This window comes from Patella vulgata, chromosome 3, assembly GCF_932274485.2.
Source record: "Patella vulgata chromosome 3, xgPatVulg1.2, whole genome shotgun sequence".
NCBI classification, from domain to species: domain Eukaryota; kingdom Metazoa; phylum Mollusca; class Gastropoda; family Patellidae; genus Patella; species Patella vulgata.
This window is the reverse complement of record NC_065881.2, coordinates 71,535,509-71,563,324: the sequence shown is the minus strand read 5'-3', so window position 1 is coordinate 71,563,324 and position 27,816 is coordinate 71,535,509. Positions and strand designations below refer to the sequence as shown.

Below are 27,816 nucleotides of genomic sequence, written 5' to 3'. Positions count from 1 at the left end.
CTGTATTTATATCAGATTGATTTTGATACTAAAAATATGATATTTTAGGTCAATTTCTAAGAATTTCATAACTCTAAGGTAAGACTACACCAATTTGATTTTCTGTTGTTTGGGAACCCCTGTTAAAATTTTTCTTCTTAATTTTCGGGAGGAAGACTAGTTAAAAAACCAAATTTGATTCCAAATTTGTAAGTTTTGAAATTTTAAACAAAACACCTGTCAATTGATTTCAAGTGCTATTTATTTATCAAGACCCCAAAGAAATGAAATGAAATGAAATCATATTTAACGTCCTACTGTTTTGATCCGAACTGGGCTAATGAAGACAAGCATACGGCATAGTGTGCTATGAGGGAAATTTTGCCCGGACAGCAGCACTACGGCCTACTCTTACATCGAATTCCAACTGTCAAGGGATCTTTTATGTGCACGCCAATGTGTACACGGGACCTCGTTTTTTTGTCTCATCCAAATGATTAGACAGCTGTCCTTGTCAGGCCCTCCGTCCTGCATCACTGACAAGGGAAAACCACGCCGGAAAATCTGGATGAACTTTCTCTGCCAATGCAGGGATTGAACACCCAACCTCCAGGCTAGCGAGCCAGCGCCTAACCCACTTAGCCGACGTGATCCCCAGACCCCAAAGAACTGAAAATCAAATTGGCTTGGCCTTATATCTATATAGATATTTTCTTTATGCAACTTTTATGAAATATGATTTAGGATATTGTAGAATATATAAAGTTAAATATTAGTGTGAATATTACTAAGCTTGTGCGAAATTTTGATGAAGAGTTGAGGTAGATATAGGTATATAGACACCAACATTGTTTATAAATATATTAAAGGTACATAATAGAAAGGATAAGTTCATATCCATGGTTGTTTTGAACAGAATCTTGACGGAAACTCTCAAACATCTCATTGGTCATAAATTTGGTGATTAAGCCAATAAAGTATCTACAATCTAGTAATGAGAATGTTTCGTATTGATTAAAGCAACATATCTGGCTGGATTAAATCTCACAAATCTCTCTATTTTCCATACATAAATTGTCAGAAAAGGCACTGTGCCTTGTACATTTACTAATGTACTATAAAAAGGTTTGAAAGAACCATTATGGAGCTGGGGTTTTTAGCGGAATCACAGCTTTTCATAATCTATAGTATGAGTTTATAGATATCCTTCAATCTATCCATAAAGTTGAGTTATATATATTCTACACACATAATCACTGACCATTTTGGTTTATGAAATGTCTGTACCAATGTTGTTTGATTGGCATCACACGTGTTCTCTTCATTTTTAATTCAACTTCTAAAGCTTGTGAATGTGATACACATCAGGATTTTTGGTGCCATTTTAAATAGTTTTGGCATTATTATAGCTTCTATGTATGCTATTTGTTGGTATTTAAGGGGGCTAGCACTGTCCCGTTTATCTTTATTTATCCTTCGATATGTAGGTCTTTACAATAATATTGAAAAGCATGATCCAAGTAACACTTTTAGATTGGTTAGTGCGTGCATTTTGTATCATAAGGTCTGTCATTGAGTAAACTGGTGTCATTTCGATTCCCTGGTTGTACGTGACAAGGAGTAGGGTGGCCTGCCCAACCTTGTGGGTTTTCTCTGGGTTGTCCGGTTTCCTCCCGCTGCTAAAGACCCTTACGCGCAAGCGAATTATTGAAATTTAATTTGAACCATAGTTTGTTTCAAGTGGAGTTAAACTCTCTCTCTCTCTTTCTCTCTCTCTCTTTCTCATACACCTCAAAGCACTTTTGGAATATAGTTATATCTCATATAAGATCTATATAGTATATCAATTCAAAATAAAATTTGTCATTCACTCGGTTTGTTTTGTATGAAAACAGTTAATTTGGATTGATTATGTCCTTTACTTTTGTGTCATTCGGCTATGCATTCGAGCTGCTTGAAAGTCCACACTATATTGGTTGGTCACTTTGCTAGATTTTACTTTGAACAAGACAACTAAACAGAACATCCTTTCGTGATATCTTGATGCGTATCACTATGTCTAACACAGCTCAGATTTGTCATCATGATACAGTTATTCTGTTCAGCTTCTCGTTCTTCCTCACATCAGGTGGTTCGCGTTAGGGACAGATGTGTTTGCCGGTGACCAAGGCTCAGTTCTGATGAGTTCATTTCACCAGCTTGGAATGATGTCATAGCTTCAGTTTTATCGTGGATTTTCTTGGCCCAGCGATTCAACATTTTTTTGAATACTTGAACAAACTTGGTGTTAAAAGCACAATAGAGAACAAAATTTAATGAAAGATTACACCAAAGTAAAAAGTTGGTGAGTACTTGAAGGATTCGATATGATCTGGAATTGCTACCAAAGTCTTTAATAGATTCCCCCTCTTTCCCAAACAAAGCATGGGCCACTGGTCGATCAGAAAAAGCATTTGGCAGGATACATGCTATGAAAAGAAAGACAATACTGATGAGGGTAATTGTCAGTCGCATTTGATCTCGATGCCAAGTATTTTTGTTATTATTCTGATTGGTTAGAAGTTTGCGATGTGATCTAGCTTGATGAACAGCAACTAATAGATAAATATTTGATATACACAGAACAAACAGTGGAATGAAATTGATGACTGTACTGTAAAACCAACTGATGGCATAATTTACATTACTGTGTCGGAAAGGTCGTGAATGGAGAACGTATACGTTTTTTTCTGGTAGATACATAACTGTAAAAGTCAGGAATCGTGGAATGTTTATGATCACCATAATAACCATAACAAGAGCAATCTTTATATGAGACCCTTTTCGATTTAAATTAACTTTACCCCAGAATGGAAAACGTACAAATAAAAAACGTTCCACTGTTAAAAGCACTATCAACCAGACACTTGAATTTGTACAAATGTTGATGATTGGATAAAAGATGTGAGCATCGTAAAACTTCCAGTAATAACTGGTGGGATTATTTTTTGAGAACAGCATGAAGAGAAGTGCCTGGAATAGAGCGCATAGATCTGTTACGGCCATTGCAGTGAGATATGAATAGGGGGACTCCTTTAAAGAGCGCTCTGTTAAAATTAAGAGGTTAAGAATATTACTGAGAATTCCTATAATACAAATAGTTGGTCCAAGATAATTATAACAGATTCTCTCAATATATTCCGCAACATAGTCCTCTGTGGAATTCATCTTGATTTCTGATGATGCTGTATTTTCTGATTCTTTGGTTATAACATCTTGACAGACCTGAAAGATAAGAAGAGTAGATTTGTTACTCATTGGGTTGATTTCTTATTGGTGAAACTAATACATATACAAAATTGGTAGTGAGGCTTCATTATTATATTTTTTTTTCAAAATGTTGTCTGCTATTTATATGGATCTCTATGGAGTACATAAATGAATGCAAATATCAATATGGATAATATCCCCCTCCAATCAAAATTTTATTTTCACAATTTGATCTGATAATCCTTTTAAAGATTCAACTTTAATCCCAATATTGTAGATGAAAGGGATTAAAAAACCTACAAAGACTACCATATCTCACAAAGAGATGATAAAATCTAATCTTCAGTTTCTAATATTTATCATTTTCAAGGCATGACATTTGTATCCAATTTGTTCCTTGTTCTCCCCGGACGTGTAAATATATAAAAGTAAAGAATATAGCTGTTAAAGGGAGAGACCGCTTGCCAGAAGTGGGTTTAAGTGTGAAAATCAAACTGGATATAGCATATAATTGTCTGGAAATTTCAAATCAAAATATTGAGCCATTTGCAAATGATTATTGGCTTATGTAATATATAAGTTCTTCAGTTGGATAAGTGAGCCGATACTCTTCAAAATCACTTATCACTATAGCTTTCGTTATATAGATATGATATATACAGCATGGAATTTGGGGAGTCCTGGCCAACAAAGATTGTATCTTTCAAAAAATTATACAGAGCTTCAGATAATTGCACTAGGATAATAATTTGGTAGAGTTTTTGTTAGTTAAATATAACTTGGATTTCCCTGTAAGAAGCAGATTTTTGTCGTATACCACAGAGATGAAAATGAAATGAAACTGATGTAATGTCCTCTTTTTCTGAACCAACCGAGTTAATGAAGATGGGCATAACGTCATGTCGTGTAACATTGAAGGACATTTTGCTCAGACAGCGACACTACAGCCTACTCTTATTTTGAATTACAACCATCGAGGCTTCCTTTACAGGCATGCCAATGTGTAAATAGGTCCTCTGTTTTTGTACCATTTGAAGGATAAATAAGTTACTCAATATGATACACATAATACATTGTGACATTATTTTGCATAAAAATTGTACAGATTTAGTAAAATAATTTTGTGAATTGAAAAAAAGTTAATAAAAATAGTTTAATCTGATATCAGCTTTTGTACTATCATTAAGTCAACTATTGCACCATCGAAATTCTTTGAGAAATGATGGCATTGAGTAATCACCAGTTGTTCAAGCAGTCCGTCCGTCTGTCCGTCACACTTTTTGGGACACAATAACTCTATTTCTAATTGAGCTAGAATGTTAAAACTTGGTGTAGGTATTTACTAGGCAAATGCCTTGATGGAGTTCGAAGATGAGCATTTTCTGCTTAGGGTAAGCAGAGATAAGCAATTTGATTGGCTAATGCTTTGGGACACGATAACTTTAATTCTAATTAAGTGGGAGTGATGAAACTTGGTGTATAGTTTCATTACATCATAACCTTGACTAAGTTCGATAATGAACATTTTTTGCTCAGGGTAAGCAGAGCGATAAGCGATTTGATTGGCCGAGACTTTGGAACACAATAACCCTCCTTCTAATTGAGCTAGAACGTTCAAACTTGGTGTAGGTATTTACTAGGCAAATGCCTTGATGGAGTTCGAAGATGAGCATTTTCTCCTTAGGGTAAGCAGAGATAAGCAATTTAATTGGTTGATGCTTTGGGGCCAATAACTTTGGTTTTAATTAAGTGAAAGTGATAAAACTCTGAGTATAGATTCGTTATATCAATACTTTGACTAAGTTTGATGATGAGAATTTGATTGGTCAAGACTTTGAAACATGACAACTCTGCTTTTAATTGAGGTAGAATGTTTTAACTTGATGTTGATGTTCATTAGGTGAATGTCTTGTCTGAGTTCAGTGATTAACATTTCGAGCTAAAGCTAAACAGAGCTAAGCAATTTCATTGGTCGATCCTTTGGGACAGGATGACTTTGATTCTATCTGATAGAGAGTGATGTAACTTAGTGTATAGTTGATAATCAATTTGATTGCTTGATACTTTTGAAAAAAATAAAAAGTGCGATTAATTAATATGTCATCTATTTATTTTGGGATTTCGGCGGGGGACATCAGCCTCACTGTTGGCTTGTTTACTAATCGAAAAGTCTGGCACTGTTTCTAATATATCAAAACATCAAAACAAATATATCAAAACATCAAAACAAAAGTTCTTCACAGTGAGTTCTCAAATTGAAGTAATCAGTTGTATAAATTAACCCATGTAGCCACCTATTATATTCTTGTGGTTTAGTTGTAAACAATTAGTAAGACTGATTAAGCCACCATGTGTAGATAATGGTTTAGTTAATGAATACATTAGCTTTGTTTGATAGTATATATTTGTTTGGTAGATACATTAGTAACAGCAGGGAGTATAATCCAGATAAACACAACTTTCTTTGTTGTTCACAGCTGAACCTATCAGGGTTTTCAAGAAGTTAAGTATGCTTGACAAAATCCTTAATATATTTGTATTTTTAGTATGATTGTAACATTTATTTGTTTATTAAAAGTGATAACACCTCTTTTAGTAGGATATTATTAATGACATTCAGAAACTCTAAAGGCAGAAATAAATTATATGATTTTTAAATAAGATAGTAGTTTAAATGTAATCAGGGGTTATGATTTTTAAAGTTATTTTTTGCTTGACAATTTAAATTGAATACTGGTAAATGTTACAGTGTACTTTTGTTGTGTGTGTGATATTTAAATTTATTTTTATTATTTGATATGTTAAATGGAATATTTCTGATGGATTTCTATTCAGGGAAGTGATTTTGCGACACAGGAAATGAAATCATTACTCAGTGCCAAGAAATGACAACTTAATTTGTTTTTACCAGAATTTATTATATCGGTGAGAAAGAATAATTGTCTTAATCCACCTTGACATATGCATTTATGAAGAATATTGAAGCGTTTCTGGCGTGATTGAAGACAGACAGTATATATATATATATGAATTGATATTCTTGTTAGTGTATTCATGGCTAATACTAGTAATACCTACTCACGTGCTGTTGGAGATGACTTCACTAAAGTGCATATTATGTTCTTAGTTCTAAAATGCATGTAGGCCCACCATTTTACTTGGAAACAGAAATGAAATGAAATTGGGGTTAAAGTTATACTGTTATGCACCAACTGGACTAATGAAATGAAATGGGGTTTAACATCTTACTGTTCTGCTTCTACTGGACTAATGAAGACAGATCGGACTAATGAAGATGGGCATACACACTGTGCTAGGATAGAAATTTCACACAATGGCCTACTCTTATTTCATATTCCAAATTTCAAGGGTTCTTTTATGTGCACGCCAACACCCTCTTTTATAACCCCCTAATTTCTGTATGTCATAGACTGACCTTAACATTAATTTCCTTACCAAATATGGAATAAACATCCCCATTCTTCAAAGACCAGGGGTAGACCATTACCTTATTTGGTCTACCAAACACACATCATAAACAAGGTAGAATATGATGGTAAGGATTTTACCAAAATATCACTGTTTCTTATATATAAATATATCATTCACTTTCATCAATACATGGGATTTTACTCTATTGAAAGTGTGAACCAATAATTGTTAATGATACAATTATGGTCGCAAGGACTATAGTATTACACCTTATCATATTATGATCCACACAGATGGTTGACATTGGCGCTGGCTTAACACGACAAACAACCATGTGGAAGTCATTAATTACTACTGTTGGCTTGCATTATGTAATGTCCTTTTTCTTGTAAGCAATCTGTACTGAACAATTAATTTGGTATAATGCAACATAGCCAGCAATCTAATTAAAATATAGATCTATATTTCGTTTCGTTTTTTATACTTTCGATCGCCTACACTACATGTAGATCTAACAAGTTATAGTGGGAGTTCACATTCTATGACGTCAGGTACCAAGCAAGCGACATTTGACCCGATTACATCAGTCATTCGATTAACCAATTAGCGACCGCCATGTATTTTTTTATCTACTTTTGCTTTATTTTGATTTCTATTGCCGCTAATGTCTACCCACAGTTTTTTTTTGTTTTTTTTTAAACAATATTTTATTGAATATTAGGATTAGGAAACAGGCAAAGCCTATATAATCCCTCTACCCACAGTTCCGCGCAAAAAAGGTCAAACGCTCGATTCAACAGACCATTTGATTGGCTGACCCCTCATTTCAAGCAGAACACGAGTTAAATAACAACGCTTCCAGATCCAAGTGTAGTAAAGACAAGTAAAATCAAAATTTTGAACTATAAAAACGAAACGAAATTGGATCTGTGTTGTAATCAGCTTGCATAGCCAGCTGCATAATCTCTTCGATCATCCTTTGTCTCTAAAGGGATTATAAGCAGATATCTGAAGTGATAGAAGGTTAGTTAAGACTGGGGAGCGGCCATGTAAGTTAGTTGGAAGTTGGCACCTGGGTGTTCCAAACCAAGCTAGGACCATGGTTCCCTCAACACAAGCTAATTATCGAGTCTTTAAGAAGTTTTGTACTTGATAATTTTGAAGAACAATAAAAGTATCATATGAAGTTAAACCAGTGTTGTTGTCAAGAAATGAAATGAAATGAAATGGGGTTTAACTTCCTACTGTTCTGATCCGATTGTTGTCATGAACCTGATTCAAAGAACCAATACTGTAACAAGACTTTATATATAAAATGTGATAGATACTAATTAACAGGACACAATATTATTGTCAATGATTATAATGACTAGAGAAGCCTAGTCGAAACGTCGCTCAGTAATAAGCAGTAATTGTATTCCATAGAATTGTATCCTCTAAATATGTGTCAACAAATTCACGGCTTCCATTCCCATTAATCACTCGTTACCCTCCATTATCAACATCATATCAGTTACTATTTCATTCCCAACATCTTTCAAAGAAAATAATCCGAAAGAGACAGCAGATACCAGTGACTTTCTTGTCGTCTACTCACATCAATTTTAATTTGTAATTAACTTGTGTTTATTGAAATTCGATTGAAATTATTTAATAAACACCATTCTCTGGCCTATTTAACATGTAATTCAAAGTTCATATAAAGTGAATGAAATATGACATGGGAATTCATAAAGTTCGTTTTAAAAACATTAAACCTTATTTTAATTCAGTTGTGTAACGAAGATAACAGAACACACTAAACTTGATTACAAATATATCTATATGTCGCAATAGATCTAACAATCTAGCTCTAATCAATATTTGTTAATGTCATGATTTTAAGTTAGGAGAACTGCCAACTCGTTACCGAATCTCCCATAATGTATCTTTAAGTTAGGATGAAATTTTAGTTTAAGATGATTTTAAGGAGATTTAAGTTTTTGTGAAACAAGGCCTAGGGTCTTAACAATTATTGAAAATGATTGAAAATCCATAGGGCAAGGTGGAGACAATGGTAGGGCATTAAACATACATTATGCAAGAGCTAAATCTGCCTATTGCTGCATGTCTTTCTTTAGGCCTGAAATGTTATCTAAATTATTAATTAGACATTAATTAACTTATCCAGTCCATAATCAACTCTCGGTGGCATCGCTAGTATGCGATATTTACTGGATTATGATCCCATTTGCTGCTCGACTTTCATTCATAATTTAATCATGGAATGGATGATCGAGACTATGTTTTTTATCGTACAGACTTTAGCAATGATGATCGAGGCTATGCTGAAATTTCAGTTGCTTAATTCTCGGTTCATAGTGGATCAATTTGACTGAAATTTTCAGTAAATTGCCTCTACATTATCTAGTTTTTAACTATTATAGTGAGAACTGCCAGCTCTTTATCTAATCTTCCATAATGTATCTTTAAATGTAAGTGTATAAACATATTTCTAAACTGAGAAACACAGTAAATTAGAATTTTTGCATTATGGCACTTTAAGAGTGTAACATGGATAGTGTTAATGTTTCCATGTAGCCTTGTTTCCATTAGTTTTTTTTAGATGGATATATATCTTGACAACTAATAGATTTTAAACATCTCAACTTTTCACAATTTGTCATTTGGAAAGGGGGCCACAGTGGCTCAGTGAGTAGGCCGCTAACTAGCAGATCTCAGGTTCTCTCCCAGTTTTGGACGTAGTTTTGCTGTTCGGCATAATGACCCTCTGTATACTGTATGGAGTAAGTTTGTCTTCATTAGCCAGGTTTGTGCAGAAAAATTAGATGTCAAACCCCATTTTATCTAAAAAGTTTGTAGCCAAATGGAAATAACCTACAGCTATTGTTGTGTGAACCTTTAATCGAAATGAAATGTACAGGACCATATACATGATTTACATCATTCACTGACTATTATCTCTAGTGTACTCACTGAAATGATGTTAAACCATATCTATAAATCCCTTTTGGCAGAATTAATGAATCTATCAGGCTGTTGATAAGCTTTTGGGTATAAAATTCTGTGCTTCAGCTAAAGTGACTCACTTGTGGATAATTTTCAGAACAACCAGGAAGCCTGCTGGACGGGGGAGGATTTTAATCTTCTAATATTGCACAATAATAGATTTAATAAGCATTCCATTAATTGTATAAAAGTATGAATCTTTCCGGCTGTTGAAATTCTGTGCTTCAGGTGAAGTTAGTCAATTTTAGATAATTTTCAAAACAAAGAGAGAGAGAGAGAAATGGGGTTTGGGGTCCACTCGACACAAATTGGGTCATTTGGGGACTAACATATGGTTCAGTTTTATTTCAATAATTCGCTTGTGCGTAGGGGTGTGTAGCAGTGGAAGGAAACCGGGTAAACCTCGAGGTTGGAATTTTCAAAACAACCAGGAAGCCTGCTGGACGGGGAAGGGTTTTAATCATCCAATATTGCACAATAATAGGTTTGGAGGAGTGGTTAAATGAATAACAGATGGAATTTGAATTTGAAATGCCCTGTAAAACCCATCTTCCTGAAGTAACAACTGTGAGTTTTACAACATCTAAACATTGCTAGATTAGTCTTAAATTCCCAAACTTTTATGTACGTTATCTCACTTTACCATATAAATGTGATATGAACACTAAAAGGAATAGATTCATTTACAGCCGCTGAAAGCTTTTATGTTGAATTGAAAAACTCATGGAAGACCAAAAAGTAAATTAGAACGGTTTGGACTAAGGTGTTATGAAGTGGGTAATAGCATAATGATAGCGGAAAAGTGGAAACTTCCAACTACCTAATTGACATTGAACGAACCTTGAACTTTGCAACTTGATCACAGCTAAACATTTAAATTGGAAAGCATGGTATCAGTAACATAGGCGTACGAGCTGGGGGGCAGGGGCGACCGCCCCCCCATTTTGGGCACCATATGCTGGGAAAATTTGGGCACACAATTGTATTTTGTAAAAGTTGTATAAAAAAAAGATATTGTGTTCTTGAATGTGTCCAATTTAACAGCAAATTTATTATTATTATGTAACATACTAAGAACCTAACTACATTTTTTGGGCACCAACCACCACCGCCCCCCCAGTCAAAAATTTCCCTGTACGCCTATGATCAGTAACCAGTCAAAATTAGTGAAGAAAAATGTAGGCTATTATGTGAAGGGCTTGATAAGATGTACTGAGTTAAAGCAAGAGCAAGCCTTCTATTAAAGCTGTGTAAAACCCAGAGACTTGATAATTCTTAAATAACACAACAACCTCATTGGTTCACAGCCTTGGGTCATAGTTATCAAACTTTATCAATTTCATTCTGATTTTTTCTTTATAATCTTAGCCTTAAAGATACTTTCCCACAAAAGTGTTTCTGGAAAGTAGAGATAACTAATCTTGCTTGAAAAATACTGGATTCCTTGCACGCATAGATTGTCTGAACTCTTGCTTTAGGGAGCAATTGATGTATATGTTGATGAATTTGATCATGAGCGGACGTGGAAAAAGTGGGAGACTTAAACGTACAACAATTTGTGATAAAAAATGCTGAAAAAAAAGTGGCCAGGGGCTAATTTCGATAATTTACTTATGCTTCGATATTTATGGTAAATGGACAGCAATTAAAGACAACATCATCTTTTATATGCAATGAATTCTCCTCTGGCTTTGCCCCCGTTGCTAGTTACTGTGACAGCTAAGTCATATGACACATGTATACATGTCTTCTTTTAATAGATTTTTTATAGCTTGGGGTATTTCCTTGCAAATGCAATGTTTTGAGAGGGATTTGAATCAAATTTTTGATAGATTAATTAGTTTTAATATGTTTTTAGTCCAAATATATCATCAAATCAGTTTGTACATAAGAAGGTATATTTAAGATACCAATGTGGTTGAGGTTGCCCCTCTCCTACACGCTGCACACACAAAACATCACAACTATCTTGGCAAACCATTCATGTACATAGCTATCAGATGTTTAGTTGTACTGTTATATTTTCAATAATTATCCATTAAGCATTTACGATTGGATAAAACTAAGTGAACTACTAAATTAAATCTTTTGATAAACTACATCAATACTATAGTCTATAGTAGGGCTTCCACTTTCACTGTCGGTCATTTTTGCAAATTAAATTCATATGTCATATTTTTTATTTATGGTAGGGTATCATGAATTTATGTGTCTATACCATTGGACTAAGATACAAAATATTTGTAGGATAATAATAATTTATTCATGAAATATTCCCTTTTGGCTATGTAAAGTAAGGTTCTAATGCCAATTTGGACTTTTATTATACTGAAATTTCTGTCTGCAATAAACCGTGCCAAGACAGCTGTATATGGGGAGCCACGGTGGCTAGGTGGGTAAGACGCTGGCTTGCTAGTCTGGAGATCGCGTGTTCTATCCCTGCATTGGCCAAGAAAGTTAATGGGATTTTCCGACGTTGTTTCCCCCTGTCAGTGGTGCAGGACGGAGGGCCTGACAAGGACAGCTGTCTAGTCGTTCTGATGGGACGAAAAACAAAGGTCTTGTGTATACATTGGCTGTGCGGGTAAAATTTCCCTTGTACACTGTATGGCGTATGCCTGACTTCATTAGCCCAGTCGGAGCAGAACAGTAGGACATTAAACCCAATTTTATTTCATTTCACTACAGACTAGGGGAAATGATAAAATCAAAGTCTGAGGGTCTACGATTTGGGCTAACAAAAATAGTGTTGGTATGGTAACCATAATAACCACATGATTTATTTTTAAAACCTAATACAATATCATGATAATTAAATTTGCTATTAGAAAAAACTCATCTAACCATTTAGCCCAACTATGTTATCAGATTTACCAAGATTGCACTAAATTAGACCTAAAATTTCAAACTTTTCTCAGTGTTGCAAGTAAACCCTTCCCCTTTGCAAATTTTGGATATGCCACCGAATTTTTGCCAAATGACATTGCATTATGGTGTTTCATAAATGCACTAATTGAATAGTGATTATTCTGTTATTATTCTTCATTAAAACATTCCAGTAAGTGAGCTATGTTGCTTTTTTACAACACAGTAATTTGATATAATATAATCATGCATTCCTCAAATAGCTTTACAGGAAAATAAATTTACTGTTGCTAACAAACATTCTGGCACCTTCAAAATTGCAGGAGAGCCATGTTGGGTCTGTGAGTAAGATGCATTGCTCACTAACCAGGGGCTATGGCATGAGATCTTGGTGTTGGCTAAGGAAGTTCTTTAGAATTTCCAACGTAATTTCCCCTTGTCAGTGGTGCAGGACGGAGGGCCTGACAAAATTCTGGACGAAATTTTACTCATAGCACTCGTCTTTGTTGTCCCGGTGTAGAAGTATATACAGAAAACACTAAAAAATACTGGAAAAATACAATTTTTATGCTTGGCCCATCCTGACCCATGATCTACCTAATCCCTTTCAGAATTTTTCAGTATATAGAACAGCCCCATTTCATTTACCAAAGGGCTGTTACTTACATGTATTCTGAGAGTGTTACGGAAGCATTCCAATAAAAATTTTACTATGTTATAGCAATTCTTTAATATTGATATCATCACACAGCTCAAAAATCAATGTCAGGAAAACTTGTTGTGATCCCTAATCCAACATGACTAAATAATTCAAAGCCATCTTGTTGGTGTGAAAATGTCATTTATTAAAATGAAGTCAATTTTTATATATAGTTAAAAGACACAATACATGATAAATAAAAACATAAATGTATAGAAGAATTTTTAATGATAAGAAACTAACTATCTACTAGTTGTTGGGCTAAATAATCTACCCAAAATACAACACACAGAGGCCAATCTAAAATATAATTATGGTCTGGGATATCTGGACTAACAAATTTTTATTTTTTCCCTCAGATTTAAATGTGGTAGCATGTGAATGCATTTCTGTGAATATATAATTCAAATATAGATGGGATAAATTCTGTAAAACTGAGTTTTCCCTGAACTGGTCTGAAACTCTACTATGCATGTAAAATGTTAACACTGTCTAAATTTCAATCAAATAGATCTAACACTGGTCTGAATTTCAATGAAATAGATCTAAGTTCATCATGAAAAATTGAAGGAAAACATATGTTAGTACCTACAAATTCTTTCCACTTCACAAATTTCAAAACCTGTGTAGATCTATGGTAGCAGCTAATTAAGAGATTTGGCTTCAGTGCTGCATATAATCTAATTAAATATACATGATTAACTGAAAAGATTGTAGGAAACCCGAAGTCAACCCCCCAAGCATTTACACCAACACACATATTAAGCCACAAGATTATATTGAAGGTGGTGCTCCCCTATGTAGTGTTTGACCTCAGGCTCGGTAATTCCTTAATACTTCTTAATACATTTCATGATAGTTTAATTGTCAGTTACTGAATTGAATAGACAGGAGCTGTTGTGATGATGCAGTTCCTGAATCAGTGAGGAGTGAATTTAAAGGTTAAAATGGCAGGATATCAGCTCTGTAATTAAGTAGGTCTGCTGGATCTATCGGTTACTGTCCAAATACTATTTAATGCCTTATAATGGCCTTCTCTTATTAGTGATTAAGTGGAACTGCAGAAGGAATTTATTGAGATATTGCAAAATCTATTATTAAGTCTGATTAGATGAAGGTATTAATGACACTTAGATCTGATTCAACATTTAGATCCTGAAATCTGTCATATAGGAAAACGGCGGAGGTTATTGACTCAACTTGAAGGTTCAGGTACAGAAGTTCATCCCTTTTAGTATGATAAAGAGTGCATTATAAGAGTGTAGGGTTTCTATTATCAAGATCTTTTACTCACAGCAGGTGTTGTGTTTTAACTAATATTCATTATCAATTGTTTGTAGTCCCATTGATCAAACTGATGTTGTTTACTGGTAATTACCGTCAATAGTACCACTGTCATCACCCACACTCACACTGTTAGCTCCTTTATCATGAAAGCCTATGCATGATATAGACATGTATGTATATTGGATGATGTCTTTCTATTGTTGGGGGATCACGTGGCTAAGTGGGTAAGACGCTAGCTCGCTAGCCTGGAGGTCGGGTGTTCGATCCCTGCATTGGCCGAGAAAGTTCATCCAGATTTTCCGGCGTGGTTCTCCCTTGTCAGTGATGCAGGACGGAGGGGCTGACAAGGACAGCTGTCTAGTCGTTCGGATGGGACGAAAAACCGAGGTCCCGTGTACACATTGGCGTGCACGTAAAAGATCCCTTGGCAGTTGGAATTCGATATAAGAGTAGGCCGTAGTGCCGCTGTCCGGGCAAAATTTCCCTCATAGCACACTGTATGGCGTATGCCCGTCTTCATTAGCCCAGGTTAGGAGCAGAACAGTAGGACGTTAAACCCCATTTCATTTCATTTCATTTTCTATTGTTGAGAGTTAGCCAATGAAATAACTTGCAGTTTGCTAGGAAGAAATTTTGCCGAACATTAGCGCTATGGCCTACTCTTATTTCAAAATCTCCATTAAGGTTTTTATTGTACACACTGTGTACACAGGACATCAGTTTTTTGTCCCATCTGAATGACTAAGTGCTCTTCATTGCCTGGTTGTCCATTCTACATCATGTCTGAACTCTTTTGGCCAACACAGGGATTGAACCTGGGCATTCCAGGTTTTCTGGGCAGTGCCTTTTCACTCTGAACCACTGTGTGGTTCCCGAGAACTGTCTAAGTTTTCATGATCATAAGAACTGTCCCCACCCTGTTAATCCCATTTTAATTTATTATGTTGTTCCATAGAAAAATATAAAAAAAACTATTTTAATTAGATGATTTGGTTTCTGCACTTGATTGTGATCTTAGCACCAATGTTATATAAAATTGACAAATTGGTATGTTTGCAATAGGTCATTTCACAAATACTTTCCCAAAGAATTTGAAATTAAGAATAAATGGAATGAAATGAAATGAAATGGTGTTTAACATCCTACTGTTTTGCTTCGTTTGGGTTAAAGAAGACAGGCATATGCCATACAGTGTGCTATGAGGGAAATTTTTCCATGACAGCGGCACTACAGCCTATTTTTATATCGAATTCCAATTGCCAAGAGATCTTTCATGTGCATGCGAATGTGTACACAGGACCTCAGATTTTCATCTTACTGAGGATAGACAGCTGTCCTTGTCAGGCCCTCCATCATGCATGACTGACGAGGGGAAACCACCCCGGGAAAATCCTGATCAACACCGAGATCGAACCATGCGACCTCCAGGCTAGCGAGCCAGCATCTTACTCACTTAGCCACCATGGTTCTGAAATTAAGAATTACCTGTACATATCGGTATATAAAAGTTAATGATTTTATTAATTTACAGTTCAAGCATATGTTACAGGAAACTTCCTGTGATTATTATTAAAACAAATTCCTTCTAGATTCTATCAATACATGTTACACCATTTGTTTATATACTGAATGATTCATTCGTACCATGTTCAAATCATTGTTACATGTTACAGTTATTATACACATGTGTTCAAATGTGGGAGTATCCTACATGACAACTGCTTGTTATATTATGCAAGCATATGCAGGTATGTGTATACTGCTTTTTATATATATGCAAGTATTGAAGTGTGGGTGTATTTTACATGTAATGAAATGAATTGAAATGGGGTTTGATGTCCTGTTTTAACTGGGCTTATGAAGATGGGCATTTTGCCTACTCCTTTTCAGGGGTTCTTTTCATATTCACTGTTTTCCTTGTGAAAAGTACAAAGGTGCCATTGTTTCATGTAGATAAATCATCACGTGTTGCTTCCGTATTTAGTCATGAATAGAATTCAGTTTTGTCTGTGTTTTGTTAATGATTTCTGTATTCATCCATTTATAGTTTTCTCTTTGATCACTATTGACAACAGAAATTTTTGCATCTCGATCAATACATCCATATGCATGAGCAAAACTTCAACACAAACCAGGTATTTTTGGGACCAACATATGGTTCTTTAATAGTGAGAGAAAACTAAAATAACCCCATGATGGTGGACAGGCTACCATACTATTTGTCACATATATGTGCGGGTTCGAAACTGGACTCAAATGACATACCTTATCTAAAATGCATGTGTAAGACCATTTGGTCACCCAATCTGTTTTTATACGCCTACACTTTCATGTGGACGTATATTGTCGTCGCCCCTGTCCGTCCGTCCGTCCACAATTGTTTGTGAACAGTCTACAGGTCACAATTTTTATCCGATTTCAATGAAACTTGAAATATAGGTTTATCACCCAAAGATCTCGGTTCCTTTCGATATTGGCATGTATCGGACTGTAACTTCATGGATTATGGCCCCTGATTGTACGAAAAATCACGTTTTTAGCTTGGGAACACTGTAGAGGTCACAATTTTTATCCGATTTAGTTTAAGCTTGAAATGTATGATTATAACCCAAAGATCTTGGTTGCTTTCGATATTCGCGCATATCGGAACGTAACTTCCTGAATTATGGCCCCTGAATGTACGAAAATCACGTTTTTAGCTTGTGGACCATATAAAGGTCATAATTTTTATCCGATTTACAAAACCGTATTATTATATCACCGTTAAACCCTAAGGGCGGCTGAGTTCTAATTTCGTGAAAGGTTGTGGACACTAAAGAGGTCACAATTTTTTATCCAATTTTGTTGAAACTTGAAATGTAAGTTTATAACCCAAAGATCTCGGTTCCTTTCGATATCCGCGCATATCGGACCGTAACTTCCTGAATTATGGCCCCTGATTGTATGAAAAATCACTTTCTTTTTAGCTTGTTCTCTATCCATCTCTCGAAAATGTGGGCGTATCCAGCATGGCAGCCGCTGGTCTATTAAAGTATAGAATTCACAAAAGATACTGTCTCCTTCAATCAATGCTTATTCCTGAAAATGCCCACTCAAAACAAACCCAGCCACTCTGTGACTAACTGTGACTACATGGGTCTTAGGGACATACTATGAAAGAGTTGGCCCTCCAGCATGACCAAACATCTGCACACCACTAAACTAACATATCTTTGTTTTAATAACTGGCTTGCCCACAGGACTTTTTGACTGTGAAAATATAAATTTCATTTGTACATTATGAATAAATTTTTAGTCTGCTTTTTTTTTTAGGTTTATTGCCAATATATTAGTTCCTGATAATATGAGGAAAGAACTTAAAATGACTGTTATGCCAAGTATGGTATCTTATTGTATGTGTGAGATTGAAATCAATACTGTTGTACCCCCAACTAAATACGGTAATCTGTTGTGTGTGACTGTGAGATTAAAATCAGTACTGTTGTACACCCAACTAAATACAGTATCCTATTTTATGTAACTGTGAGATTAAAATCAGTATTGTTGTACCCCCAACTAAATACAGTATCCTATTTTATGTAACTGTGAGATTAAAATCAGTATTGTTGTACCCCCAACTAAATACAGTATCCTATTTTATGTAACTGTGAGATTAAAATCAGTATTGTTGTACCCCCAACTAAATACAGTATCCTATTTTATGTAACTGTGAGATTAAAATCAGTATTGTTGTACCCCCAACTAAATACAGTATCCTATTTTATGTAACTGTGAGATTAAAATCGGTACTGTTGTACCACCAACTAGAAATGGTATCCTCTTGTGTGTGTGACTATGAGATTAAAATAAGTACTGTTGTACATCCAACTAAATACAGTATCCTATTTTATGTGACTGTGCGATTAAAATCAGTATCATTGTACCCTAGGGGGGTGGATGGCCGAATGGTTAGCATGTGCGCTCTATAAGGTCTGTCGTTATGTCAACTGGCATGATTTCGATTCCCAAGTTGTACGTAGGGTGGCCTGTCCAACCTTGTGGGTTTTCTACGAGCCCTCCTGTTTCCTCCCACTGCCAAAGAACCCTAGGCACAAGCGAATTATTGAAATAAAATCAAACCATATGTTGGTCCCGAAATGACCTAGTTTGTGCCAGTGGACATTAAACGCCATTTTTCTGTCTCTCTCTCTCTCCCTCTCTCTCTCCTTGTACCCTATCATAAACTAAATAACACTTATTCAATCCTTAATCAAATAAGTTATGTGTTTGCCCATTCACTTTTTTTTTTTGTTAAGCCCCTTTCGATATTGGCATGTATCGGACTGTAACTTCATGGATTATGGCCCCTGATTGTACGAAAAATCACGTTTTTAGCTTGGGAACACTGTAGAGGTCACAATTTTTATCCAATTTAGTTTAAACTTGAAATGTATGATTATAACCCAAAGATCTTGGTTCCTTTCGATATTCGCGCATATCGGCACTTAACTTCCTGAATTATGGCCCCAGAATGTACGAAAAATCACGTTTTTAGCTTGTGGACCCTATAGAGGTCATAATTTTTATCCGATTTAAAAAACCATATTATTATATCATCGTTAAACCCTAATTTTTATCCGATTTAAAAAACTGTATTATTATAACACTGTTACACCCTAAGGACGACTGAATTCGAATTTCGTGAAAATCGACCCAAAACTGACAGACAAAATGGCCGTCGTTCGTTCTCATATAGCGTAAAAATATGGTATATCAAGGTTGTGGACCCTATAGAGGTCACAATTTTTATCCGATTTTGTTGAAACTTGAAATGTAAGTTTATAACCCAAAGATCTCGAATCCTTTTGATATTCGCGCATATCGGACCGTAACTTCCAGAATTATGGTCCCTGATTGTACGAAAAAATGCGTTTTTAGCTTGTGGACCCTATAGAGGTCATAATTTTTATCCGATTTAAAACCTGTATTATTATATCACCATTACACCTTAAGGACGACTGAGTTCGAATTTCGTGAAAATCGGCCCAAAATTGACAGACAAAATGGACGCAGTTCGTTCTCAAATAGCGTTAAAATATGGTATATCAAGGTCGTGGACCCTATAGAGGTCACAATTTTTATCCGATTTTGTTGAAACTTGAAATGTAAGTTTATAACCCAAAGATCTGGGTTCCTTTCGATATTCGCCCATCGGACCGTAACTTCCTGAATTATGGCCCTTGATTGTACAAAAAATTGCGTTTTTAGCTTGTGGACCCTATAGAGGTCATAATTTTTATCCGATTTAAAAACACGTATTATTATATCACCGTTACAGCCTAAGGACGACTGAGTTTGAATTTCGTAAAAATCGGCCCAAAACTGACAGACAAAATGGCCGCCTTTCGTTCTCAAATAGCGTAAAAATATGGTATATCAAGGTTGTGGACCCTATAGGTCACAATTTTTATCCGATTTTGTTGAAACTTTAAATGTAAGTTTATAACCCAAAGATCTGGGTTTCTTTCGATATTTGCGCATATCGGACCGTAACTTCCTGAATTATGGTCACTGATTGTACGAAAAATTGCGTTTTTAGCTTGTGGACCCTATAGAGGTCATTATTTTTATCCGATTTAAAAACATGTATTATTATATCACCATTACACCTTAAGGACGACTGAGTTCGAATTTCGTGAAAATCGGCCCAAAATTGACAGACAAAATGGCCGCCTTTCGTTCTCAAATAGCGTAAAAATGTGGTATATCAAGGTTGTGGACCCTATAGAGGTCACAATTTTTATCCGATTTTGTTGAAACTTGAAATGTAAGTTTATAACCCAAAGATCTCGGTTCCTTTCCATATTCGCGCATATCGAACTGTAACTTCCTGAATTATGGCCCCTGATTGTACGAAAAATCACGTTTTTACCTTGTGGACCCTATAGAGGTCATAATTTTTATCCGATTTAAAAAACTGTATTATTATAACACTGTTACACCCTAAGGACGACTGAATTCGAATTTCGTGAAAATCAACCCAAAATTGACAGACAAAATGGCCGCCGTTTGTTCTCAAATAACGTAAAAATATGGTATATCAAGTTTATAACACAAAGATATCAGTTCCTTTCGATATTCGCGCATATTGAATTGTAATTTCCTGAATTATGGACCTTGATAGTAGGAAAAATCACTTTCTTGTTAGCTTGTTCTCTATCCATCTCTCAAAAATGTGGGCGTATCCTGCCTGGCAGCCGCTGGTTTATATTGCTAAAATCATATTTCATCTCGGTCATTAATAAATGACATTGTTAGCATTTGCTCTTTTTGGTACAGGGGATATGGTATTATGGAAACAAAAATGAAATGTTGTTTAATCAACTCTTCTGTATATAATATTTTTAATATGTGTTTCAGCCTTCACTGAGTTAGAAATTAAGAATATATGTCTAACAGTAAATGGTATTTGAAATAAATGTAATAAATGTATTAAAAATTATGTAGCAGCTGTGAATGATATAAATGAATGATAATCTATAATTATTCAAAGATAATTTGTTTTTAAAAACTGGCCATAATTCTATCATTTGAAGTCAGACATCAAATCCCAATGGGATCTGTAATAATAAGACCACTCAACACAAACTAGGTTATTTGTGGACTAACGTATCGTTTAATTTTATTTAAATAATTTGCTTTTGCGTAGGGGTCTTTAGCAGTTGGAGGAAAACCCACAAGACTGGACAGTTGACCTTACTCCTTGTCACGTACAACCGGGGAATCAAAACCACTCCATTTGACTCAATGACAGACCTCATGATACAGTGCGCATGTGCTAACCATTCGGCAATCCACCCCCCATGTGCATGCACAATAATTCTATTGTGTACATATACACAATAACAAGATTATTTTTGTAACCAGTTGATAAAGAATAAACATTTCTTGTATTAAAACTACTTCTAATACAATCTTGTCAAGTTCGTTGCTCAGGGAATATTACCTGTACAATGGTATCATATTTAAATTACATGGTTGAATAATCTTGTACTCTGGTACCATATTTAGATTACATCTTAGAATAATCAATACTAATTTGTTCTCATGCAAATATCCTGTCCCTGTTTTCAAGGAACCATTAATTTGCATTGTTGGTATCGTGTCGCTTTTATACAAGTAATTACGGGAGAATGGTTTTAAAGGATATGGACTCAGCAACTTACAATTTGGTTTTTAAATCAACTTTGGTCATAAAATGAAATTAAAGTAAATAAAAAACATTAACAACTGCTTTATTAACTCAAAGTACACAGTTAATTTAATGAAGATTTAGTATCCAGTTTCAGTGAACTATTGTCAGATAGTGTTTATTGTCTGTAGATTCAATTTTTCGAATGCCTGTAATTAGCCATCTTTCTTCCGATGTGTCTACATTCCAAACAATTTTTTGAATGCCGGTAATTAACTATCTTTCTTCCGATCCGTCTTCATTCCAAACATTAAGCAAACCATGCTAATGAAGATTGGAGCTCACCATGCATTTTGTAATGAGGAAATTTTTTCCAGACAGGTGTATTTCTACCTACTCTTCGTTCAATTCCAACTGTTGTTTTTTTTTAAGCACATGTCAAGTAGTAAACCTGACCTCATTTTTGTCGTCCCATCCAATTGAATACTGTTTGATCTTATTTCTTGCCTGAGGCTCTCAATTTTACACCACCGAAAAATTCTGAGAAACTTTCTTGGCCAGCACTGAGATCGAACCTGGAATAGCATGGTTAACTATGTAACGACTTACTCGCTGAACCAACGTGGCTCCCGGATAGCGGAAATTAAAACACAGCCGATATTTAATGTTTTAATTATAAAATGTGGAATCGAGCAGTAGTCTCGAATATCAACTACCATTGTTACAATGATAAACAATCTATAACACATCTTTTCAAAACTTCAAACAGTGATAACTTCTTTCAGAATAAAGAAATTTACAATATGTTCATTTTGTATTATCTGTTTTTGAACAGTATTATAGCAAGAATGGCCAGCAGTTTATCTAAATCTTCTTGCATCATGCACCTTAAAGGAAAATCGATCTGCAGGTTCCAGTGGTTGACTGAGTAGAGTAATATCTTAATGAAGGTTTTAGTACTCTTTCATTCCAATATGTATCAGTGCGCACATAGTCCAATTGTCATATCGGGAACAATTCAATAAGGTGAAACACCTAATATCTCTTCTCATTTGAAGACCTCACATGACTAACAAATTTTTATTTTACTTTCCTATTAAAAGATGAATACAGAACACTATTCGATTCTGCTGAAAACAAGCTGTGTAAATAGATAACTCTTATCATAATTATCAGATGAAATGAATTAAATCACAGATGGATGAATGATAGATAAGGTAGTAAGTGGTTTCCAAGAAAATCAGACAATAGCAACTTGAATATTTGGGTTTATTTTATATTCTCATTTGAAGAATAGAGAACTCATTATATTGCATTGGTTTTTGAGGGATGGGGAAAGAAATGGTTTCGAAATTCTACCCTTACAAACTAGGTCATTTTGGGAGTAACAGATGTACTATTTTATATATATTGGGAGGAAATCGACATATAAAATTCCAGACTCTTGTATTGATGACAGCACACACATCACACCACACAGTCCTCCTGTCTTATTTTCGGGGGTTAGGGTAGGTGACTGAGTAGATTAACATGTCCGCTTAAGATCATATGGTCTGTCATTGAATCAAATGACATGGTTTCGATTAACTGCTTGTACGTGACAAGGAATACAGTCCCCTGTCCATCCTGGTGGATTTTCTCCAAGTCCTCCAGTTTCCTCTTACTGCTAAAGACTGCTACACGCAAGCAAATTATTAAGATAAAATTGAACCAGATGTTAGTCCCGAAATGACCTGATTTTTGTCTAGTGGATTTTATATCTTGTTTCTCTCTCTCATTTTTGGGGTAATGGATTAGGTTTTAAAATGTTGTTACTCAGTGATGTTTGAAAGGCAAGATGTAGAATTTAGAGAGAAAATAATAATATCAAAAGTATATTTTTGTTTATTCATCTTTTTAGCTAAATCCCTGTTCCTTTTTGGGGGGTGGGGGTGGGGGCTAAGAGCTCTTTTACCCATATGCTGTTTTTATCTTTTAAGAGAAGAAAGCGAGATATATTTTAAGCCAGCAATATTTTACAGTCAACTGTATTGGATGATAAAGGAAATAACTATATATATCCTTAATTTATCAAGATATAGAGATGCAGGTGTTTATTTCTTGAGGGAGACCCATGGGAGATAAGCAGGCTGATTATTTCTCAACTGACACCAGTGGGAGATGAACTGGGAGGAATCTACCAGGATTTCTATTTTTTCCCTATCCAGACTATAAGTAGTGACAAATGTAGCAAGCACTTACGCTTTCTAGAACTTATTTGAGAAGTTTGTTATGGCTAGCAAATTTTTGGTTTGCATTTGACTTTCTGAAAGTAATTTGAGACAGAAATTATTTTGTTTTAAATTCTTATGAGAAAAAAAAGAAATATTCAGATTACCTGAAATCAGGGGAGGTAGATTCAATAAGTTTTGTAGATGGCCTTGATATAGTATGTTTTAAGTCCATGCACAGATTGGAGATGGTTGGGTTTTATATGTTGTTATAACAATATTGCTACTATTATATCAGACCAATAAGTCCTTAACAATATTGCTACTTTAATAGCAGACTGACCAATAAGGTATAAAAGGTTAACTTGTGGCATGCTTTAGAAATTTACAAATTGATTTGTAATTACAGTAGAATCTGTATTAAGCAGCCACTCAAGGGAATTTTCATGACTGACCGTTTAAGGATGGAAGTGACCTCTTAATAAAATATCAGTGTTTGTTAGTGCTGATATCAAGTAAATTTGATGCTTGTATGCATTGAAAGCAAACAATAGTACTTGAATCAGTAAAATTGGCTGTTGCTGAAACTTGCTTGGAACGAAAATTCTTTTAACTCAAATCTCTGATATATCTTCTGTAAACGTGTCATTTTGTACCAATATTGATACTACTGTCTACCATTGTGATGTATTCGATAATATTTATCCATTTTTGTGAAAAAAATCTACGAATTAATTTTTTTTATCAAAAAAGCACATGTCCAAAAACTCAGCACTGAATTTGTCACTGATTTCCATGGGGTGTAACCATTTATGTAATATAGGAGGCGCTAATACTTCGGTTGAGCAACAAAGTGGCAATGGAAAATAGATACTAGATGATTGTGACAAAACTCGGCTTTGACGGTACTTTTAGTTTATTAATCAATCAGTATCAAAGAATGTTTTATTACATGTGAAAATAATGATCATGGTTAGTCATTTAATTAATGATTAATTAACAGATAATCCTGGGTTTATTATTTTCACCGTTCTTTTTACCGGATCAATAGGGGCCAGATAATTAACTATTAATCCCAGGATTAGCGGAGGTGCAAAGTACAACAAGATGGTATCATTCAACAGTGGCTGTTGAATGGGTGATGTTTTGTTAAATTTATAACTAAAACAGTGACCGCTGGCCGTGTTAGTGACCGTTGATTAAAGAGATGAAACAGTAGAATTTCTACAGAGGGGAATTTATCATGACTGTTTACAAGGAGATGTCATTGAATAGGAATGGCTGCTTGTACAGATTCTACTGTATGTTAGAGTGTTTTTATGCAAATGACTACAGTTTATTGTAACTCATAGGAGAATGACCTTTCATAGTGACAGTGATCAACCATATCAATTCATTTTATAAGCCAACATGTAGCTTAATGGCTTTTTAAATTGAATTAATGAATTAGAACAAAAATACAGAATGGATAAATTATTGAATTATTAAAAATAAAGAATATGCTGAAATCCCACCAAAGAATAGAATATGTGAAAATAAAAAAACAACTATCGAAATCGAAATAAAAAGATATTAGATATAACTAGCAGGAAATTTATCTTTAGAGCAACCCGGACAAACTTCATCATTTTTGGCACATTTTGTTCATGCTTTGTGTTAAATATCTCATCTAAATATTCAATATTAATATTAGTATTTCTTAAAAAAGTATTTTGCTTACCTTTGTAAAGTATATTGCAGTTAGATTCTATATCGATGCCTGAACTGTTAGTAAATAAATGCACAATATTTAAATCAATTCATTAAGATATACAAAGCAACTGATGTTTAAAGATCAATCCCCATATCATATTGTGTTATTTTACAATATGTCAACAGTATCTAGTGCTTCATATGCCACCCTGATTCCTATAATTGACCAATTGGAAACAGAGCTGCTCATAAAGAGACACGCCTTGAATGGCATTTGACAGGTTGCTGCAGCCAATAAAATTTGATTTTGCTTCACTGAGAGGTACATCAACTCAAGTTTCTGGATATTTACACAGAAGTCATAGAAAATAAAAGATAATCAAGGCTATCGGATGTAATCTTGATTAACTGTAATTTGTGGCTCGAGAAAAGAAATGCATTAACTGAGGAAACTACTAAACATTGATTGATCAAAAACCACACCAATTACGCTCACAAATAAAGCTGAGGTGTAGGATGAAAAATTTGGTTGATATGGTGTTATTAAAAACAATTGTCTAACATTATCATTAATTTATCAGAAAAGTACCTGCTTCCTGAAGAATCTTAGTTAATTAATATTTGCCTACTGTATCTATATATTGATAATTTATTAAAAGTTTAATTTTGTATATATAAGATCATTTAGTAGTATATAACAGCAATATATCCATAGATATATAAGGAATAAATGTACTAGATATATATCTGTTTCCTGTACTATATTGTCATATAAAATCTCTAATCTGTTTATAATTATGGGTACATTAATTTCAAGGTTATGTTGATCCTTAATAAAAACAGCTCAGATTCTCCTCCTGTACTTAAACTGTAAGCTTATTACATATAGCGAGCAGCAGAGATCGATGAAATTTCAATTCGATCGATTTTTGTAAATACTCAATCTGATTAAAGATCTGACCAGTTGTAGTGGGAAGTTGTGTCAAGGGTCACACAAGTGGCTTTTGACCCTATGAGCATTGATATTTCTAGTATGATACCCATAGTTCCGTGCATCGCATGCCAAGAACTTGCTGCAACAGACGGTTTCATTGGGTAGTCCCTCACATCAACCAGAACGCGGGTTATATAACAACTCTTCCAGATCCTAGTGTAGTAAAGACAAGTAAAACAAAATTTTGAACTATAATAAACGAAACGAAATAGGATCTGTTTTTTAATCAGACTGGTAAATACTGAAGGGAATTTAACCATTTTTGGACCAAATATTTGTATTATAGATTCTACTTATTGTAGTTCTCAAGGGATTGATATTGTGCTAAAATGACACAATTAGACTTTGATATTATTGCTTTCTTTTGACATGGTTACATTTCAATTTATATTAGATATTTTGAGATATAATGTACATTCGAAAATTATGTTTTTGATATCCATTTTCACCAAAATGCAATGAACCAGTTACGAACAGTGGGATGGTATCTATTTAGTTTTTATTATCAAATATTTCTTTTGCTAAAATCCATATATAAAAGTGACTACAGCTGTTAGTAATAACTAAAGTCTGTCATTTTATAAAACTACGTTTTTTGTTGGAAATACTAAAATGATTAAAATTGGTTTGAATTTGTTAAATGATCTGGAAACAGCTAGTCATAAATAAATCGAAAAAAAAAGTCATAAAAACAACATTAATGTCAACCAGTAGATTGTGCAAGTGAATTATTGACTGGAGACTTTATGGATGAATGTCTATTATATTGATAGAATATTATAATTATGTAACGAACTGGATCAGCAACTGTTTCTTCTACTGGAATCCATATATTATGAAAAGCAATACAGCTAACACAAGGTACAATTTTATGGGTACACAATTACTGAGTTTAATACTAAGTGACGTTTCGACAAGGATACTCTCGTCTTTATCAAGCAAATGATACAGGTATGTGAATAGTAGGCAAATATATACAGAATATGCAACAAAGATGACAATCAATTACAATTAAAACTTAACGCCTTTGATTAGGGGGCCATTTACAACTAGACCTACACAGCCGAAACTCTTACAGGGATTAAAAGGGGGGGGGGGGGACTCAGTAATTGTGTATCCATAAAATTGTACCTTGTGTTAATATGTTCAAGTACTAAATGCCAATCAAAGAAGGAATAACTATAGGCTGTCATTTTATGATGTAATACACTTATTCCTCTATCCAAAG

At 34.5% G+C, this 27,816-nt stretch overlaps 2 protein-coding genes across 3 annotated transcripts in view; one reads left to right on the top strand and one right to left on the bottom strand.

Moving 5' to 3' along the window:
* Nucleotides 1-27,816, top strand: part of LOC126814728 (probable ATP-dependent RNA helicase DHX35) — a 148,520-nt gene that overhangs the window by 101,353 nt on the left and 19,351 nt on the right. The window contains exon 23 of one of the 2 annotated variants that reach the window (XM_050540085.2): nucleotides 17,834-19,118. The exons of the other annotated variant lie outside the window; for it this stretch is intronic. Within the exon in view, the coding sequence (XP_050396042.1) occupies nucleotides 17,834-17,853 (20 nt within the window). The 3' untranslated portion in view covers nucleotides 17,854-19,118. Of the gene's footprint in view, nucleotides 1-17,833; nucleotides 19,119-27,816 lie in introns of those variants that run through there. 2 annotated transcript variants of the gene reach the window in all.
* On the bottom strand, nucleotides 264-25,736 carry LOC126814741 (probable G-protein coupled receptor B0563.6). The gene is made up of 2 exons (XM_050540117.2): nucleotides 25,623-25,736; nucleotides 264-3,243 (listed from the first exon to the last, which is right to left on the bottom strand). The coding sequence occupies exon 2, from the start codon at nucleotides 3,184-3,186 to the stop codon at nucleotides 2,104-2,106; it is 1,083 nt and encodes a 360-aa protein (XP_050396074.1). The 5' UTR covers nucleotides 3,187-3,243; nucleotides 25,623-25,736; the 3' UTR covers nucleotides 264-2,103.

Excerpts from the sequence above, each read along its gene's own strand:
- LOC126814741 (XM_050540117.2), bottom strand. The coding sequence starts at position 3,186 with ATGAATTCCACAGAGGACTATGTTGCGGAATATATTGAGAGAATCTGT.